Source organism: Capra hircus, chromosome 5 (genome assembly GCF_001704415.2).
Source record: "Capra hircus breed San Clemente chromosome 5, ASM170441v1, whole genome shotgun sequence".
Classification (NCBI taxonomy): domain Eukaryota; kingdom Metazoa; phylum Chordata; class Mammalia; order Artiodactyla; family Bovidae; genus Capra; species Capra hircus.
This window is the reverse complement of record NC_030812.1, coordinates 108,666,347-108,686,635: the sequence shown is the minus strand read 5'-3', so window position 1 is coordinate 108,686,635 and position 20,289 is coordinate 108,666,347. Positions and strand designations below refer to the sequence as shown.

Below are 20,289 nucleotides of genomic sequence, written 5' to 3'. Positions count from 1 at the left end.
CCCTTCCACCCAGTTCATAGTGACATTAATAGCTCCCATGTACTGGCTGCTCCCTGGCTGAGTGCTTTACATCCTTCTGGCCTATGAGGGAGTGTTCTAATCGTTATCCCCATTTCCCAGACGGGGTCTTGATGCTTTGAGAGGTGGGTGCTAAGAAGTACTGGTACACAATCTGAAACCAGCTGACTCCAAACCTTGCACCCTTAACCATCGTCTCTTCCACCTGACTTATTGCCACTTGTAATCTGAGGCCATGCTTCCGTCTCGGCTCCAGACCAGCATCCCTAGATCCAGTATCTGTTTCTATCTATGGGCTCCAGCCCCTCACGACCTCGGGTTGGGAAGGGGGCACCAAGAACTAGCCCAGTCCTCCAGGGTGGCCAGACTGCCACCTGGAAGCTGCCATGCAAGCTCTTCAGGCCACTTCACCAAAACTGCTGGCTCCCATGAAGTGTAGTGGTAACTACAAATCCTACCTCTTGCAGATAAAACCTGCGGCCAAGTTGGACCACCCTGAACTGTATACAAGCGGTTTTCTGCTGCTTGGCTGATGTGTTGTAGATAAATGCAGGATTTTTTTTACTGGTCTTGAACAGATTTCATCTTTTTGCACTTGACCATTTTCCCACCTATATTAGATCCTTTGGAATTCTGAATCCAATTTATAGCTCTCCTGAGCTTCATGTCTGAAACTTGAATATCCTCATTCAGGTTACTAATGAAAAAAGATTGGAATGAGAGGGACAGACCCTGTGTCCACCACTGAAAACCTCTCCATCCATTCTATCATCTATACTCGTAAACCTGTCCAGTCAATTCTGAATCTAGTTGTCACCTTGAAGTACCTGCTTCTCTATCACAGCCATACAGACTGCCTAATGCCTTGTTCAAATCAAGGTTCCCTGTATCTGTGGCATTCCTCCAACCTACCAGGCCGGTAACCATTGGAAAATAGAAAATTCGGTTCCCTTGGTGATATTCTTAGAAACCCTATGCTAGCTCCAGAATCTTTATTATTATCCGAGTGTTTTCAAATATGCAATAGCGTATTCTAGAATTTCATTAGGGGGTCAGTTATGCGCTCCTACTTCTTACAACCTCCCTTTCCCTCTGTTGAGAAGCAGGACATTAGTCCATTTCTAGCCTGGCCAGTGTCTCCTATGTGCTCCCGTGCTCACTGGGATTGTGCCTGTGGAGCGGGCAGGGCAGGTGGGAGGGGCTACATCAAGATGAAATCACCACCTGCATGACCTCAACGAGAATGGAGAGTCACTGGGGATACAGGGGAGGGAATGGCCCGCAGAAGTCAGAAGACCTGGCTTACGCTCATGCCTTAGACCTGAGATTCGTGATGAGCTCGGGCCTCAGTCAAGTAGTGGCTCTGCAGTCAACAGAGAAGGGGCAGGTGGATCTGGACAGGGTCGAGGAGATGGTGCCCTGGCCAGGCCAGCTGAGTAGCGAGGGCCTGACTCCGTGAAAGCGGAGCAGGATGGAGGGGGCAGGTGGGAGGGTAAACACCCCTTTCTCCATCTCCTCTGCACCCTATCCCCTAAGGGTTAACCCCCTCCCTCCCCCAGTCCCTCTCTCCTCTGCCACCCCAGCCCCATCTCCCTTTAATCACATCTGATACTGAGCGGCCCAGCAGGAACAAAGAGACCATTTAGAGAAACGGGGCCGAGAAAGTGACCCCCGCACTCTGGGGCGGCCGCCTGGATGCCAGCACAAAGGCGGCATTTCAGAGCTGAAATTTCAGCACCCAACTTGATTAAAGGATTCCACAGGCTTGGAGGAGGGTGGAAGGGGGTGCGAAGTCCACTGCTCCCTGAATTAACCCTTCTCCAGAGCAGCGAACACCCCTCCCACTCCTGGGGATGCTCATCACTTCCCCCCTGTCCAGGCTGCACCCACCCCGGGGGCCTCACCTCTTGCAGAGGTCAGGCAGGCCTGGCTCTTCCTCTTCCTAGAAGCGAGGGCTGGCAGCACACTGAAGGTCAAGGCTGGAATATTCAGAGAGATGGGTTTCCTTCCCATGCCTATCGGTGTCAGTATACACCCTCTCCTTGCTGTCTGCCCCCGCACCCCAAGGGAGGGAAGAACCAGTGTGATCGACTGGATTTAACGTCACGCCTTGAACCCAGAAGCCCTGCTGCCCTGCCCACCATCACCCTAGCACCCATCCTTAGAGGGATCAGGGGCTCCGCACAGAAGGGAAAGGACACCTTCCAGAGCCTGGGGAAGGAGAGAGTATGGGTGTGGCAGACCAGACGGGTGGGTCGTGGAGAACAGACTGGTGTATGGGGAGTGGTCTGACAGGTGGGGAATGGGAGGGGCAGTGTGGCTGGGATGGGCAGGTGTTCAGCCCTTGCTCCAGCTGCTGACTTGCCCAGCGGGGCTCTCTCGGGGAGGGCAGATCACTGCGTCCCCAAGCTTCCTGCTGGGGGCACTGGCTCCTGAAAGGGGATCCCAGCCCACGATAAGAGGCTCGAGGCAGGTCCTCAGGAGAACAATGGGTGGCTTGATGAGACCTGCTCTGTGATACTCCTGAGAAGGGAGAAGCCCCTGCAGCCAGTCCACACGGGAAAGGAAATTGGGGGTTTCCGTGGCAACCAGCTCCCTGGGCACAAAGGCGCGTCTGTCTGCTAGGAAGGCAGCCGAGGTGTCTCCTGCAGCAGCCTCTGCTCTGGTGGACTGTGAGACGGAGGGGGGCACGCAGGGGAGCCCAGGGGGTCAGGGCTCTGGTGCTTCTTAAAGAGCTGATGGTCCCAGGGCCACTGGGATGCGCACAGCCTCCAGGCAGCAGGATGGTAACAGTGAAGACGCAGGTGGGCCTCACAGGCAGCAGGAGGCAGAGGGGGTTGAAAGGTTGAAGAATTTACTATTTACACGTATAAAGACTATAAAAAGACTATGAGATGAGCCACGGGTGGAGGCCCAGTCCAGAGGCTGACTCCAGCTCAGTCGGTGATGATGAGCTCGTCGACGCCCCAGTCTTCGTAGCTCCCGTCGGGCAGGTAGCGGCGAATGATGATGGGGATCTTCCGGGCCCTGTGACCGGGGGGAGATCGAGGTACATGGGTGCTGACCCTGGCTCTGCAGCAGAGGGACAGCAGGCGCAGAAGGCAAGGGAGGAGAAGCCTTAGGAGCATCCTCTTTTTTTTTTTCATAAGGAGCATCCTCTTGAGACCACGGATGTACTTTGTAGGTGAGGAATTTCAGCAAAAAAAAAAGTTCCTGCTTCTCTGAGTGTGGGACCAAAATCTACAAACGGCCTGCCATCCCACAGCGAAGGGCGAGGCAGAAAGCAGAGGGATGTTGGTAAGGCCAACTGCAGCAGGAAAAAGGGACGATGGGACAGACAGGGACGGTCCATGTCTCATCAGTGTCCTCCCCTCCCCCTTGGCCCGTCCCCTCCTCCCCGGTGAAGGGCTGACTCCCAAACTAAGGGTCTACAGGAACAAGACCACACGTCCCCAGCAGGGAAGTGCGGGAAGGCGTGCAGCAGAGCACCCGAGGGATGCCCCCAGGGCTCTGGAGCCACAAACCAGGATCTGGGTGACTTACTTGAGCTCCTTCATGGCGATCAGTAAAGGATCTGTCTCCCCCTCCAGCTCCACCATCACAGGGGCGCACATCCTGCAGGTGTAAGGACAGGTGTGGGGAGATTACACACACAGGGAGAGGGCCCAGCATGAAGCTGGGCAGTTTCACAAACAGGATCGGATCAGCGCCCCAGAGCTCACCTAGAAAGGGCTCCAAGAAAGGGCACCTCGCAAAAGCGGCAGGTGCGGAGCAGCGGTCCAGGGCTGCTGACAGTGAGGGTACTTGAGTGGCAGCCAGTAGACTAGGCTTAAACTGGGCCTGAAAGACCCTGAATTTCTCTCCAAATCTCAGCATCCTCATTTGAAAATGAAGACAAAAAGCCCTGCCACGACTACACAACAATAATGCTAAAACGCTACTGGCTACAAGCAAAGCCTCACTAGGCGCCATAGCTGCTCTCCACCCACCACGTGGATGTCTCATTTGTAGTAAGCACTACTGCTACTTCCGTTTTACTGAGGAGGAAACTGAGGCACAGGGAGGTCAGTAATTTCCTCAAGGTCACACAGCCAGTGAGTGGTAGAACCAAGATTTGAACCCTGAAGACTCCTCTCTACTATTCTGTAACACCTCCCATTAAAAAACTGGTGATCCACAAACTGAAACCAGGTACTGTGAAAGGGACAAGCGTGAGCTTTCATTACTAGGTCGTGTGACATTCATCACGTCCACTACCCCGGCCAAGGACCTTCCCCAGGGCCTGTCACAGACTCCTGAGCCCACGGCCACAGCAGAATATTCCCACACAAAGGACCCACATGTGCAAGAGCTCACCCTCTGACCACTCTACTCAACCCCCAGCCCTGCCTCAGGGCCTAGCTCGCCTCGTTTTCCTTCTCTGTCTTGGCAACACCCCCTGCAGTGGTCCTGCTCCTCTAGCCCCTACACAAGGCCTGTGGTCAGGCTCTCCCCTGCTTACCTCTCTTCCTTGATACCCCATGGCCATCAGGCAGGCAAGACCTCCTCTGGCCCCCGCTCACCTCTGCAGTACTTTCTCATGCTCCCTGCCTCTATTCACCCCACATTCCAGCCGCATCAAACCCCTGCAGCTTCTTATGCAGGCCCTGTTGTTTCCCTTCTGCATCCTCACACGAGTGCTTCCTCTTCTTACAGGCCTGAGAGAGGCTCAGATGTCTCCACCCTGGAAAGCACGTGCTGAAGCCTCAGGGCCCGGACTCATTTTACACACACTTCTCTCAACACCACTGTCACTAAACTGCGACTTCCCGTTTGAAGTTTTCCAAACAAGACCTGGTGGTCCAGGACCCCAAGTTCTATTCTAGTGCAACACCTGGCCCACAGCAGAGGGTCTAAAAGCAGACAAACCAGTTCCAGGCCCATCTCTTCTACGAAGTCACCCTTATTGATTCCAACTCAAGTTTACACTAATGGACCCCAAACCTGATAGGAGAGCGTGCTAAAAATACAGGTTCCCAGGTCCTTCCCCAGACCCGCTGAACAGATTCTCTAGTGAAGGAGCCTGAGAACCTACATTAGCAAAGCTCCCCTGGTGATTCAGATAACCAGCCAGTCTGAGAGCCACCAGTTTACACTAAATGATCTACTAATTTTATTGCTAAATATTCTGATGTCTGTTACTCCCCAAAGCCTGAAAATTCCCCAGGGGCAGAAACCAAGTATTTAACTTTCTCTATATCTTCTCTCAATAATTATTTAAACTTCCCCCAACGTTTAAGAATGTGGCAAACTGCTTTCCCTGATATGCATATGCCTTATTTCTTTCAAGATATGAATAATTCAAGAGCAGTCATTCATCCAGCCCTGCTACATTCACAGGAAATGTGAGAGTGTGCCCTCAATGTCTCCACCAGGGTTTCCAAGTGGCAACCTTCCTTGGGAAGCAGCCATGGGGTCGCAAAGAGTCAGCCACGACTCAGCGGCTGAGCACAGCACAGCACAGTTGCAACCATTCAGCCACCAGATGGGGCTAATGAGCTGGAGTGAGACTTCATCCACAAATACCCAAGAAAACATTGTTCAGCTTCTACTACTAAGCACAGGCTTCCCATGTAGCTCAGTTGGTAAAGAATCTGCCTGCAGTTCAGGAGACCCGGGTTCGATCCCTGGGTTGGGAAGATCCCCTGGTGAAGGAAATGGCAACCCACTCCAGTATCCTTGCCTGGAAAATCTCATGGACACAGGAGCCTGGTGGGCCCCAGTCCATGGGGTCGCAAAGAGTCGGGCACGACTGAACAACTAACACTTACTAAGTGCAGGATTGCAGGCCCATAACTCAAGACAAGATCCAGCCCTGACTGTCCAAGGGCTTACAGCAGCTGGGAAACCACCAGACAGCCTCTGAGCTCTTAATCTGAAGGAGTGTTACAGCCCCAAAGGGTTGGACAAGAGTCTTAACCTCCAAAGGAAGGCAGGACCCTGGGCCTTGTTTGGAATGCCTGCTCGACTGTCCACCCAACGCATGCCCATCTTCTAAACTTGTCACTCAAGGGACCAGTAGCATCTTTTCCAGTCTTGTGCCCCAAGCGCTTACCATTCCTCCACCACAATCCACACATGTCTGCCTTCATTTTCCTAGTGCTATTTCTGGCACCTAGGAGACCTTCAAAACCACGTCGCTTTATTCTCTTCTCTCCTTTTGTTTCTCTTGTAAAGCATCAGCCTCGTCTGCCTTGGGTTCTGAGTATTTAGAACGGGCTCCCGTTCCCTACTAGACAGTAAACATCTAGAGGACTAGGGAATTGTGTCTTTAATCCTCTTTACACCTCCAAAAGGCATGAGCACAATATCTTATTTGGTGCTGAAAGACTTTAACTTGCATACACTTTATCTGTTTAAAAAACAGATTATGAATTATTCTTCCTGCTGGGTGGCGTTCAGCAGACATGAATACCACCCCTCTAGCACTCTACAAGGATGGAAATGTCCTCTATCTGTGCTACCTATCACGGTAGCCACAGAGGCTACTGGGCACGTGAAATGTGACTAAGGAGACAGAAACACTGAACTCCTATCTGCTGCTGTTGCTAAGTCGCTTCAGTCGTGTCTGACTCTGTGCGACCCCATAGACGGCAGCCCACCAGGCTCCCCCATTCCTGGGTTTCTCCAGGCAAGAACACTGGAGTGGGTTGCCATTTCCTTCTCCAGTGAACTCCTATCCAGTTTTACTTAATTTAAATGGCCAAATGTAGGCAGCAGTGACCATACCTGTGGTGCAGGCCTAGAGGATCCTGACCCCAGCAACACTGAAATCATCATACGGGGTGCGGCTCTCAACTCACCCAGACCAGCAAGGGGTGCAACCAGGCTGGCAGGAGGCCTCCTGCTGCCAAGTGAGTGAAGAACAACAGTTTCCCGCCCCAATAAGACACTCCACCGAGTGGTCACCTTCACTCCACAGATAAAGTCCAACACTGTTTGAAAACTTTGGGCAGGGAGCACACAGATTGAGCATCACCACTCCCCTAGCATATTTATCGCCCCACAACTCTGACCCCAGCTTTTCTTTCAAGCCTGTTTCCCACTCCTCTCTTCTCGAAGCACCCCTCCTCCAGGTGTCCACCATTTCGCCCAGCAGCTGGTAAGAAGTCTGAGATAGGGCTCCTTTCCGCAGCCTCCTGTTTCCCTGGGCAGGACCTGCCATGAGAGCAACAGTAACACGCCTGCCCTCTGTGTCCTCCCACTTAACTCTCGCCAGAACAGAGGAGGAGCTCATCTGACAGGGGAGCCTGGCAGGGAAAGCCAGCAGCTGTGGCCCAGCCTCTTCAAGAGCCCTTGCTTCCTCAAAGCCACCTGCCCTCAGGGGGCTGCTTTTGATCTGTTCTGCACGAGGCCCATGCCCCTGCAGACACGGCCTCCGACCCCTGCAATGCCTGTGGCTGATGGGTGGACATGTGAGCACCGCACATTTTGACCTGACCTGACTTGGCTACTGGCTGGCTCCCAAATCATGTTGTTCTTCAACAAGTTCCCAACTTGGGAGAGAAAGGAAGGGTTGCTAATTTCAACCCCCCACACCCCCGACCACTGCTCTGTGCTTCCACATTCCTAGTGCAGCCTCAACGTGGAGGGCTCTCTCACTCCCCTGGGCTGGCCCCAGTCTACTCAAGAACCACCTTAAGCCCAGCGGGAGCTGTGGCGGCACCCCAACTACCCAGCCCACAAGGGTCTAGGTCTGATCTTATTGCGTTCATTTTCACTTCCCCACCTGATGGGCGGTCATCATGCTCTGTACACTCACGGTTACTCTCTGCTGTTTATGTCCTATTCCCCCAACAATCTCCCCGAGAACAGGGGTCTAGCACAGCGCCTGGCACATGGGGATGGCGCCGCCTCTGTTCAGCCTGTGAGAAAGGGACGGGTGTGCTGCCAGGCCGGGCCATTATCAACAGCTCGGAGGCTCTCTGTGGCCTGATCAAAGGACACGATGGTGAGGGGGCTCATACTCACGCAATCTGAAGAGCTCGGGTGCCCAGCACACGGGCTCGCTCATACTTGGTCATATATGGTGTGGTGATTCGTTTCTGGTTGGCCTGCGGTCGCTCTCCAGAAGGGAGAATCTCAACGTTCTCCTGGCCCTCCTGGACACAAAGGCAGAAAAGAGGGGAAAATCTCAGGCTGCATCACTGGGGGTGAGGGGCAGGACAACGACAACAGTGACTGTGAGTGCCTCCACGCTGCTGCTTGTTACGCGCCAGTGACCACGCAACTGCCTTATTAACACCTCACCTAATCCTCACAAAAACCTTATCAAGTGGGGATTACAATGCTCATTTTAAAGGGCTGGACAGTTAGCCAACGTGGCCAAAGTCTCAGAGCTAGTGAAAGAGGAATCGTGATCAGGAGTCCAAAGCCAGCCGCCTCATCCAGCGGAGAGAGTTGGTCCCATACAAAGAAGTCCTTGAGCACAGACAACCTCACCCAAACCAGGAAGAGGAAGAAGCACCCCATCTTTACACATGTATATATTTAATAACCACTTATTAAGCATCTGTCATGTGCCAGACATGATAAAGGTGCTGAGACGGAGTCTCTGCTCGCCAAGAATTCACAGTCCAGCGAAAAGGCAAGAGTAAACAAAACATCAAGTGCTATGAAAGCGTGGCAGTGTGCCACAAACTCCACGAGAAAGCGAGGGGCATCTACCTCATCCTGGGGGTTAGGAATACAGTCCAGAGATGAGACTTGGGCTAGTCTCCAAGGATGAGTACGAGCTGCCAAGCTAACAAGGAAAGAAAGAAAGGGCATTCCAGGCAGGCTGAACTGCATATGTGCAAAGACACAGGAGGGAAGAGAGTGCACTCAGCCTGGTGCCTAATCATGGGGTGTGATAAGCCCAAAAGGCGCACACAGGGCAGACAGGAGAATAAATTCTGTAACGTAAAATTAAGCCGACAAATATTTACTGAGTGCTTACTCTTTGTCAGATAGCATCCTAAGTGCTTGACACAGAGCAGTAAGACAGATGAAAGTTCTTTCTCCCATACAGCTTTACATTATAATACAGTGAAAGTGAAAGTCACTCAGTCCTGTACGACTCCTTGTGACCCCACGGACTATACAGTTCATGGAATTCTCCAGGCCAGAATACTGGAGTGGGCAGCCATTCCGTTCTCCAGCGGATCTTCCCAACCCAGGGATCAAACCCAGGCAGGTCTCCTGCGTTGCAGGTGGATTCTTTACCAGCTGAGCCACCAGGGAAGCCCAAGAACACTGGAGTGGGTAGCCTATCCCTTCTCCAGTGGATCTTCCAACCCAGGAATACAGTGAGATGAACGATAATAAAATTAGTAGTAGAATGTGCAGTATAAAAACAGAGAGAAAAGACAGGGAGAGTCCGAGTGGTGATGTTGGAGGAAGGAGCAAATGCAGTGATTTGAAACAGAATGGTCAGGGAAGGCCTCATTGAGGTGACATGTAACACAGACCTGAAGGAGGCTGAGGAGCAGGTTGTGTGCATAACTAAGGGAAAAGGAAGAGGGAACAGCACGGTCAAAGGTCCTGACCTGGAACTTCCCTGGCATGACAGCGATACCAAGAAGAGATACGGGCACAGAGGGAGCAGGCGGTCGGATCACGGAGGACCTTGTGCATGTTCTTGGCTTTTATTCGGAATGAGATGAGAAGGGACCAGACGCAGGTTCTGAGCAGAGGAGAGACAGAGTGACTGAAGATTTAAAAGGATCACTCTGGATACTCTGTTACGAATGTTCTGTAGAGGCTAAGGGCTGAAGCAGAGAGAACACTGAGCAAGACCAATAGTAACCAATCATGTGGGTAGGAGAAAAAGTCGACTCTGCCAGCAGAAAGGCCAACAGCAGACTCAAGGCAGGAAAACCGGTAACAAGTTTCTGCAGTAATACGGATGAAAACCAATAAAGATCTAAACCAGGCTGAGGCACTAGGAATAGAGAAACGGGAACAGGACTGAACTACATGGAGGAGGCAGAATCAAGAGGAGAGAGATGGAAAGGCATCAGAAGAACCGAGAAGAAGGCTTCTGACTCAGTGAACAGATAACCTCAGAGTGTTAGGCAGACAGGAAAACCCACACAAAAAAGGGCCTTCACCTTACCAATCTAAAAAAAATCAAAGGATCCCTCGCTCCAGAAGACATAAAGCACTTCTTCCTCCACCAGTCACACAGCACAGAAGACCCTATTTTATCTATGACGCCAGTAACTCATCCACCAAGCTGCTCAAGCTAGCGACATGGGAGTCATTCCCGTCATCTCCCACTTTCTCAGCCCCACATCCAATCCACCAAAATCTCTCATCTGTTTTCTCATCACAAACACTACCAGCACCCAAGTGCAAGCTACAGATGTCACCTGGATTGCGCTCTAATTGGGCTCTCTTTGACTCTTGGTTCACCCAACTCATTCCTCACTGGATCATGCCACTCCCCAGATCCCCAAAACTTATCAGCAGCTTCCCGCTACCCCTAGGCTACAAAATCTTGGCTGATCTTGGCCCTCACCTCTCCAGCCTTATCCCAGGTCACTCTCCCCCTTGCTCTTTATTTAGCCCCACCCTGCTGAGCTCCTGGTACATAATTAACATTCACCACATGTCTGCACAATGAATGAAGGGACTATTTCAACTGAGTAAACTAACTGCCCCAGAAGTCATGCTCTGTGGTCCAAGAGGACAAAAGCCTTTGGGCCAACCCTGTAGGACTCCTCCACTACCCAGGGCTAGATCTCCCCTTTCTAACTGGCAGTACCCTGACCACAAACGGGAGACAGAGGCATGCAGTCGGCCATCACTGGCCGGGCTATCTGGCAGCTTGGGCTGCAGAGAGGGGAGCCCAAGGCTCAGTACTGACCTCCTCGGCATTCTCCAAGTCATCGAGCCCTTCATCCTCCTCCACGTCATCAAAGTCGTCTCCATCAAAACTGAACAAGTGTAAGAAGCCCGTTAGTTAGAGCATCACTTACTAGAATCAAAGTGGGCAGAAATCTGAGTCTCCCGTGATACGTAGGAGGCTCTCAATAAATATCCACCTAACCAGTGAATCATTCAATAAATCAGTCATCTGATGTCCTCATCTTAACTATGGGCCTCTTCTAGAAAGAGACCCCAGCTGAATCAACATTTGGTACAGACATAGAGCCCGACTCAGTGGAAGTTTGCTGAAAGATACTTTTTCACTGATCCTCTCTGGATCCTCGAGTCGGAGCCTTTTCCGCGCCCAGCCTCTGGCCGGGTCTATGCTTCCAGTTCCCAGCCTTTCCCTTCTCCGGCTCTGCGGACCCCTCACCACCCCCAGTCCTAAACCTCTGGCTCAACTTCCTTCGATCCTGGCTCCCGCTTCATCCGCCCCTTCTGAGTCTTCGAAAAAGTCACTTCGCCCCCTCACTCACTTGTCCTCGTTGTCTGACATGACGCCCGCGCAGCAGCCACCGGGTTCCGCGACACAAACCCGCGCGGAGACCGGCGAACAGAATACCTCCGCCTCGCGCGATGCCAAGAGTACTCGGCGCCTGCGCCGTGACCTAGCGGTAATCACTTCCGGGAGGCAGGCGGGGCGAGAAATAGGTACATGCGCGGAGCAGTTTGTCTTCGTTACCATGGTAGCCGGAGCCGCGCTCGCTGCAAGCTCTAGTGGCTGAGATCTCAAAAGTATTTCTGGGAGGGACCAGGCGCGGCTGCTGCTTCAGAGCCTTGGTTACGATCTCCGGAGCCCAGCCGCCGCTCTCTGTGGGGAGAGAGGCCACCCAGCCGGGGTCTTACTTTAGGGTGAGGTTTCCCGTTTGGGCGTATCACACAACGGGCACGGCTACCCTCACTCCCCTTTCCTCCCGAGGGGGCTTCCCTGCCACAGGCGCCAGGTCAGGATGAGGTCTCTGTTCGCGTGTATATATCTGCCAGTGGATCTGTTCGAGGTGGGAGGATCGGGCACTGTCGCGATGTTGACAGGCGGCATCACGATCTCTTGAGACCCGACACCCGCTCCCAAACTTTGGGTGGTGTTGAGGGTGTGAGAAGAGATTGGATCTGGGAGACCGGGAATGTTTCATTGGATTTTTCCCTCTTCAGAGCCCTCCCATGGCTTCCCAGGAGAGGGTGGAAACGGTGACCAAAGGAACAGGGTTCTGGCGCTGTCCCAAGCCGACCACTTACACCCCAGGGACCTGCGAGCTGCTCAGAGGTCAGTGCATTAAAGGGCACAAGAAGAGCAGTGGTCACAGTTACCCTCTGTTTCTCAGTTCTCCCCTACTTGACTTATGGCTTAGTAATTGTATTTTCAGTTTACAGATAAGAAGCCTGGAGTTCAGAAAGGTTTCAGGCGTCCAGGTCCTACAACATGGAAGTGACCCAAAGTCAAAGAACTAAGAATTTCAGAGTGGTTAACTCCCATGAACCCCTTAGATCACACTTTCAGTTTCCCCAGGGAAGACTTATTTCCTCTCCACCCATCATCACCGCAGTGGAACCAACTGTTATGCGTCTGCACACTGATGCTACTGCTACCGCTAAGTCGCGTCAGTCGTGTCCAACTCTGTGTGACCCCATAGACAGCAGCCCAACAGGCTCCTCTGTCCCTGGGATTCTCCAGGCAAGAACACTAGAGTGGGTTGCCATTTCCTTCTCCAGTGCATGAAAGTGAAAAGTGAAAGTGAAGTCGCTCAGTCGTGTCCAACTTTTAGGGACCCCATGGGCAGCAGCAGCCCAACAGGCTCCTCTGCCCATGGGATTCTCCAGGCAAGAGTACTGGAGTGGGTTGCCATTGCCTTCTCCTAATAGTCTGCACACTACCAAATACCTTTTCCTTCACTGGGCTTAGTGCAACCTGTACTCAGATACCTAGTGTGTTCCGTTGAATTAACATTGAATTAACATTCAGTTCATGAACGCCATAAGGGCATGATGCCTGTTTTGGCTCACATTTGTAGCTCCAGCCCCTGGCACGTGCTCAATGAATACTTGTTCGTTCACTGTTTCATTCACTCAACAAAAATAGTTTTAAAGCCCACTGTGTGCTTTAGACATTATCCCGGGTGCTGAAAACACAGTGGTAAAGAAAAGAAATAAGCAAAAATTATTGTTCCCTTGGAGCTAATATTCTAGGAGGAAAGTAACAAATAATAAATAAGGTATATAGAACTTAGATGGTGATGAGTGGTATAGGGGGAAAAAAAGGAAGAAAAGGAAGGGAATTCCCTTGTGGTCCAGTGGTTAGGGCTCAGTATTTTCAGTGCTGGGAGGCCCAGGTTCAATCCCTGTTCAAGGAACTCAAATCCCACAAGCCAAGTACGCAGGCACCCAGAATGGGAGCAGGAGGCGATACAGTATTAAGTTTCAGTGGGGTGAGATGAGGCGTCTGCTTGCAGCCCAGGAAGCCTCACCAAGGTGCTTTGTTTTGCAGTGATGATGAAGGAATCCAAACTGACTAACTTCCAACAGCGCCACATCATGGACACCATGAAACGTAAGAGGCTGACCACAGAGGCTTCCCGGGGAGAGGAATTCTGGGTCACATTTTAATGCTCTCTCCATGTTGAGGAGTAGGGGACCTAATTTTAAACACACACACACACACACACACAAACAAAATTTGAATAGTATTTCTGACCCTTGCTCTTGGGGAATTGACCTTGCAGGGTCTTGGTCTTTGCTTCTTCACAAGACATGGGTCCCAGCCCATGAGCCTCTCCCACAGTCCAGCTCTAGCCAGCCTTCCCAACAGGGCATCAGCCCATTTGGGACTTCCTGCCCAGTCAGACAGTCTGAATGCTGTCAAGTCCGCAATCTCTCCCACCCTCTTACACACATAACATACGAGCTCTCCAGACGAGAGGCCTGTGTGTGTCTTATGCATAGTTTTATTCATTCTAGCTTAGCTGGCAGAAACACGATTACTGGCAGGCTTCCAACTTAGGAAAACTATGCAAAACCTTTCCATCTTTCACCTCTGACCACACACTGTATTATTTATTTTTAAGGAAAAAAAAAAACCTGAATGTAACAAGGTGCCCTCTAAGATCTTGAGAACAACTTTGCTTTCTGAGATTTAACTGAATCAGCTTTTAGGGGATCAGAACAGAGATCTGTAAAGTTACCTTTAAGAGGATACCAGAAGGTTCAAGCCTGCCAGGTTTCACGCAAATCTACCAATAGCTATTGCCTTCTTTCAAGAAAGAAGGTATCTATCAGGAGGCATCTGGTCAACCACAGAAACTGGAATGGGAGAGTCAGGGAGACGAATACTGACTGCCCAGCACTGGCTGGGGGAGGGAGGCTCCATCAGGTCAGTTCAGAAGTCAGAGCTCCTTCCTTTTTGTGGACAAGGACAACTCAGGCTGCCAGAGCCTAACACCACAACACAGCTGAGTCACATAACTCAATTTCCAAACTCAAGTCATCTGCTAATCATCTGATGTCCCTTACAGATCCCCTGGAGAAGGGAATGGCAACCCATTCCAATATTCTTGCCTGGAGAATCCCATGGACAGAGGAGCCTGGCAGGCTATAGTCCATGGGTCGCATAGAGTCAGACATGACTGAGCAACTAACCCTTCCTTCCTTACAACATGACCATAAAGAGAATGTGCTAGAAATTCCATTAAAAGTAAACACCAGGAGACCAAGGATTGAGCCTGCCTTGTTCACCATTGTACCTTGACTCCAAGAGAAAGTGAAGCTGCTCAGTCGTGTCCAACTCTTTGCGACCCCATGGACTGTAGCCTATCAGGCTCCTCCGTCCATGGGATTTTCCAGGTAAGAATACTGGAGTGGGTTGCCATTTCCTTCTTCAGGAGATCTTCCCGACCCAGGGATTGAACCTGGGTCTCCCGCCTTGGTAGGCAGACACGTTACCATCTGAGCCACCAGGGAAGTCCTTGACTCCGAGGTGCTGAATATTTATTGAAAAACTAATTGGATTAGTGATTAGGTCAACACAAGTCACAGTTTGCCAGTTTTTTTTTCTCCTTAGATGTTTTCTTTTTAAAATATTGCCTCCAAGCATTGGTGTTGAGTCTACTTTCTTCTCCCAGATTCCCCTCTCTACTCTCTTCTTAACCAAGTCCTGCTTCTTTGAGGCTTAAATTCTTTTGCAAGCCACAAATTCCTCTCCTTCACCTGAACTCCCAGAATTGCTGGGGCTCTAATTATTTGCTGAGACTGAGCCAAAAGAAAAGGTGGCATTTGGCACTGGACAAGTAGAAATAGCAGACACAGTAAGAGGAAGCATAGCATCTCTTCAAAGGAGAGAGAAAAACTGTGGCTGGCCCTAGATAGAGGGCACGAGAAAGGAAAGGCAGCGGGAAACAATGGCTGCTCCATTCTTCTGGTTCTTCCAGGCAGACACATCAGAGTCATCCTGTCCCCTCTTCCCCTTTCTCCTAGACCCCACATCCAACCCACCAGCAGTCCTGTCTGCTTGACCTTCAAACCATATCCTGACTGTGACTACCTCTGCCCATGACCCCCGTGCGTGCTCAGTGGCTTCAATTGTGTCTGACTTTTTGTGACACCATGGACTATAGCCCACCAGGCTCCTCTGTCCATGGGATTCTCCAGGCAAGAACACTGGAGTGGGTAGCCATGCTCTCCTCCGGGGGATCTTCCCAACTCAGGGATCGAACCCACATCATTTATGTCTCCTGAATTGGCAGGCAGGTTCTTTACCACTAGCACCACCTGGGAAGCTCTTGACCTCCAACTCTGTATTTTCTATTTTTATGGGTTTTTTTTTGTTTTTTTCACTTGCGCATCTTGAGGGATCTTAGTTCCCAGCCCAGGTATCAAACCTGTGGTCCCTGCAGTGGAAGCAGGGACCACCAGGAAATTCCCAACAATGTATTTTCAATGGCAGCTAAAGGGCTGACTCCTAGGCTCAGAACCCTCGATGGCTTCCCACCTCACACACAGTAAAAGCCAGTCTTTCCAGAGGCCTATGAGGCCCAGTCCGTCTCTTGCCCTCCCTGACCTCTGACCTGTACTCCCACTCCACCCCACCCCTGGTTCAGTCCATTCCCAGCACCCTAGCCTGCTGTCTGTTCTCAGATGCTCTGGGCACATTCCCACCTCAGGACCTTCACTTGAGCCATCCTGTCTAGAATGCTCTTCCCTAAAATATCACCTTGGCTGGCCTCTTACCGCTTATGGATCCTTTCTCAAATGCCATCATGTCCGTGAGGCCTTCCCGGGCTACCCCATTTATAACCGTGAATCCCGCCCTAACACACCCTGTGGCCCATCCCTGTATTGGCACTGGTGCTCTGCTGTCAACATCACTGCTGTTCTCTTCATCTAAACCCCAGATTAAGTACTGTGAGGGCAGGGCTTTGTCTGACCACTTTACCCCCAGAGTCCCGGGCCTGGCTCAGAGTACATGCTCAATACTACCTGCTGGGTGAGGACAGAGAAGGCTGGAACGGTACGGGAGGTAGACAGGAGCCAAATCAAAACAGCGGTTGGGGGGCATTCCCTGATGGCCCAGTGGTCAGGACTCCGAGCTTTCACTGCCGAGGGCGCAGTTTCAATCCCTGGTCAGGGAGCTAAGATCCACGTGGCACGGCCGAAAATATAAAGACGTTATAGATAAATGGAGTGATCTGGAAAGATGTTCATGGTAGATTGTTAGCTCAGTTCAGTCACTCAGTTGTGTCTGACTCTGCGAACCCATGGAAGATTGTTAGTCTATTACTGAATGGAATGCAGTGTGATCCAATCTTTGAAAAAGGAATCTTATAGATGCCCATATATCTTTGAACATGTTTAGGTAAGCATCGAAAAGAAGCAGCTGAGACCACCACATTGTTACCACGGCTCATTGTAGAGGGGAGGGTGTGGAGGGGAGAAGGGAAGACTCTTCCATACCGTTTGACTTAACAGGTAGGGACCACTTAGGTGGGCCCCCTGACCCTGACCCTTCCCTCCCTAGGAGGAGACACTCTCCCCCTGCAGTGCAACCCAACTTCCAGCCAGAGGGTCTTGCCTTCCAAGCAGCCAAGCTCAGCCATCTACCTGCCTCCCATCCTGGCAGCCCGGTCCCACCTCCGGCCTGCCAGGAGATGCCAAGCCAACGGGGCCTACAGCCGGGAGCAGTTCAAGCCTCAAGCCACCCGTGAGTAAGGAGCCTCGACCACAGCCCCTCTTCTATTCTCCGAGGCGGGTTAAGGAGGGCAGGGAGACAAACAGCCCACAGGGTGCTGAGTAGGCAGCTAATCAGATTTTCAGGCCATTTATACCAGTGCTCTCGAGCCTCAGCACATGTTAGCTTGGAGGCATTCAGGGTGCGTGGGAAACCAGTTAGCTGGTTACTTTTTATACATTTTCCCAGAATTCTCTTTAACAGTTAACTGGTTCCCCCCCCACCACCCCCAACTCTGATGAATGTTTGGAGGTCAGGTATCACAGCTCTTGCTCTCTCAAACTCATATGGTGCCTGGAAGCCCGGGTTCCTCTGTGCCCAGCCTGTTTCAGAGAGCCATTACATCCCCCCACTTTCCACTTGGCACGTGACTCTTGGCCCCTCCACACAGCCTCCCCATCCAGGCTATACTACACAGTCATTGAGTTTCCTTAGCCTTGCCCTGCACCCGGGCAGTCTGTGCATTTTTTTAAAAAAATTTTATTTATTTATTTTTGGCCCTGCTGGGTCTTCGTGCTGGCTTTTCTCTAGTTGAGCAAGCAGCAGCTAGTCTCTACAGCAGCGGGCAGGCTTCTCGTTGCGGCGGCTTTTCTTGAGGAGCACCTGGGCTTCAGGAGTTGCGGCTCCCAGGCTCTGAAGCACGGGCTCAGTAGTTGTGGGCATGGGCTTAGTTGCTCCGTGGCACGTGGGAGCTTCCCAGATCAGGGATCGAACCCCATGGCTCCTGCATGTAAGAATCTGCTTGCAATGCAGGAGACCCGGGTTCGATTCCTGGGTCAGGAAGATCCCCTGGAGAAGGAAATGGCAATCCACTCCAGTATTCTTGCCTGAAAAATCCCATGGACAGAGGAGCCTGGCCGGCTACAGTCCATGGGGTCGCCAAGAGTCGGACACGACTTAGCAACTAAACCACCACATTTACCACTGAGCCACCGGGGAAGCCCAGTGTGTGGACTTTGATGACACTCTCTTCCGGGTTCTTTCAACACCTTCTGGCCTACTGTGACTTGACCAGCGCAAAAGCGGCCCAGGGTAGGAGGTGCTGGGTTTGCACAAGCCCTACCAGGTTCCCAGGCCCCCTGGAGCAAGCATGCTCCAGGAATTGAGGGTGCCCCGCCCACCTTAACTAAGCCTTGTCTGGGCCCGACAGGGGATCTGGAGAAGGAGAAGCGAAGACTCCAGAATATCTTTGCCACCGGGAAGGAGCCGGAGGAACGGAAAAGAAAGCCCCATCCTGTGCGACAAGAGGACCCAGCCCCTAAGTTGGACCGCTTTGAAGAATGTGAGCCCCTGAGGGGCCAGTTATGCTGGGGAGGGGAAGGCGGAGTGTGTGTGGAAGGGTCCTGGGAGCAGGGGAAGGGGGGAATGCCTGAGGGCCATCGAGTGAGAAACGGACCACAGAACTGCTTCCCGTTCCCGGGAGGCAACCTGCCGCCCCACCACCCCTGCCAGGAGCGCGGGGTCCCCTGCTGCCCTGTACACAGACGGCCCTTTCCCTGTGCAGTGGTGAAAGAAATTCAGGAGAGGAAAGAATTCCTGGCTGACATGGAGGCCCTGGGGCAGGGCAGACAGTACCGCGGGATCATCCTTACTGAAATCTCCCAGGTAGGAGAAGCACCAGGGAAGGCGGATGGGACGTGAGCCGAAGTGAAGGTCCACTGGGGCCGTTTCGGGGGGTCCCGCTCTAGCCTCACATCTGCCCTGACACCCAGCTTTCCCCAATGCCCTTTGCAGAAACTACAGGAAATGGAAGACATTGACCACAGGAGGAGTGAGGACCTTAGGAAGGCTCTTGCCACCACTTAATCACCACCTGTGCTCCACCCCCTGGAGGGCCGGGGAGCCCACCCCCTCGCCGAGCAGGGTCACCCCCAGGTCAGCCCACCCACCCTGCCCTTCAGCCATGGAAACGGTTGTATAGCACTGCCTCCACCTACGGTACCCTGGACACAGCACCCTAGAAAATGGACCACATCTCAGAAAGTGAGCTGATTCTCCTCCAGACGCTGCCCAGGGATCTGGGGTCAGCTGGGCCTCTGAGACCAGTCACAGATCCAGACACCCACATACAGACAGGCACACATGTGCACGCATACACAGTGAAACCAAGTCCAGGTCTTAACCATCTTGGGTGTGTGTCTAAGGGTGTCCACCAGGGCCTCTTCCCAACACCTCGCCCACTGTGTTGTCCCTGTGTCCCGCAAATTAGGTTTTCTGAACTTAGTAATGAATATGATTCCTTTCTTCCTACCCGTCTCAGGACCTACTTGACTTCTTACAGCCTTGGACAAATATTTAACCACTATGATTAACTGGCTAATAAAACACATTTGCCGTAGGTCATTACACACACCATTTTGTTTTCAGAGGGATAAGGCTTATTTGTTCGAGGAGTTAGAATTTTTCAAGCCCAGTTGGTTTCTAGCTGTTTTTTTCCAGTAAAAATGGAACCAAGGCTCCCGGAGCAGCCCATGGGCGGGTGCTCTGCTAGGCACCGGTGTGGCTCCTGGCTGATTCCCTCCGTAAACACCCGCAATGGTTCATCAGCCCTGCTGAAAACCAGGACTCACCCAGAGACTCCAACCAGAGGCATTCAACCAGCAAGTGGCCTCCTCGGGATTCCAAGTTAGCTTTCGGTCTTTCCACCACCAAACCCACAACCCGTAGAAAGAAACCCAAAGGGTGGGCGGGATGATGTCCGCCCACAGGAGTTGCATCCCAGGCCTGGCACACAGGGTGCAGCAGTCCCCACAACTCTGACAACCACAGGCCTCACGCTCTCCAGTATCCTGTCATTTTCCCGTCCCCGTAAATCAAAGTATTTCAGAAATTTCAACCAAGCCTCCCACTTGGAGGGATTCATATAATCCTCTCAGGCCACATGACCCCAGTTGGGGTTTGCAGAATCAACATGGTCCTGCAGCCACAAACAAAACAGAGAGGACCAGCTCAAGGGCTGGGGCTCCGGAACATTCCACGGGGAGCCTGTGTCCACACTCCCTCAAGAAGCCAAGGGCTCAGGGCGCAACCTGAGAAGGACGGCCGTCCTCTACCTTGAAGGCCGCAGCACGAGGCCCAGAGGCAGCGAACCGGAGAACCCAGGCCAG

At 52.1% G+C, this 20,289-nt stretch overlaps 2 protein-coding genes across 3 annotated transcripts; one reads left to right on the top strand and one right to left on the bottom strand.

Moving 5' to 3' along the window:
• Window positions 2,855-11,580, bottom strand: POLR2F (RNA polymerase II subunit F). The gene is made up of 5 exons (XM_005681064.3): window positions 11,445-11,580; window positions 10,907-10,976; window positions 8,029-8,159; window positions 3,562-3,633; window positions 2,855-3,045 (listed from the first exon to the last, which is right to left on the bottom strand). Exons 1-5 carry the CDS (start codon window positions 11,462-11,464, stop codon window positions 2,955-2,957), a joined length of 384 nt encoding a protein of 127 aa, XP_005681121.2. The 5' UTR covers window positions 11,465-11,580; the 3' UTR covers window positions 2,855-2,954.
• Window positions 11,649-19,525, top strand: C5H22orf23 (chromosome 5 C22orf23 homolog). 2 transcript variants are annotated; one of them, XM_005681063.3, is made up of 7 exons: window positions 11,649-11,820; window positions 12,121-12,232; window positions 13,451-13,513; window positions 16,973-17,155; window positions 18,333-18,464; window positions 18,687-18,787; window positions 18,917-19,525. In XM_005681063.3, the coding sequence occupies exons 2-7, from the start codon at window positions 12,130-12,132 to the stop codon at window positions 18,986-18,988; spliced, it is 654 nt and encodes a 217-aa protein (XP_005681120.1). In that variant the 5' UTR covers window positions 11,649-11,820; window positions 12,121-12,129; the 3' UTR covers window positions 18,989-19,525. The 2 variants fall into 2 exon arrangements, with proteins under 2 accessions (XP_005681120.1, XP_017904233.1); XM_018048744.1 differs by lacking the exon at window positions 13,451-13,513 and having other exon boundaries at window positions 11,667-11,820.

What these genes read in the sequence shown, in the direction of transcription:
- POLR2F (XM_005681064.3), bottom strand. Translation starts at nt 11,464, where the DNA reads ATGTCAGACAACGAGGACAA. An exon ending in ACCCGAGCTCTTCAGATTGC is followed by an intron (nt 3,634 to 8,028) that starts GTGAGTATGAGC and finishes TTACACCTGCAG; the next exon opens with GATGTGCGCCCCTGTGATGG. An exon ending in ATCGCCATGAAGGAGCTCAA is followed by an intron (nt 3,046 to 3,561) that starts GTAAGTCACCCA and finishes CCCCGGTCACAG; the next exon opens with GGCCCGGAAGATCCCCATCA.
- C5H22orf23 (XM_005681063.3), top strand. Translation starts at nt 12,130, where the DNA reads ATGGCTTCCCAGGAGAGGGTGGAAACGGTGACCAAAGGAACAGGGTTC. An exon ending in GTTCAAGCCTCAAGCCACCC is followed by an intron (nt 17,156 to 18,332) that starts GTGAGTAAGGAG and finishes TGGGCCCGACAG; the next exon opens with GGGATCTGGAGAAGGAGAAG. An exon ending in GTTGGACCGCTTTGAAGAAT is followed by an intron (nt 18,465 to 18,686) that starts GTGAGCCCCTGA and finishes TTCCCTGTGCAG; the next exon opens with TGGTGAAAGAAATTCAGGAG.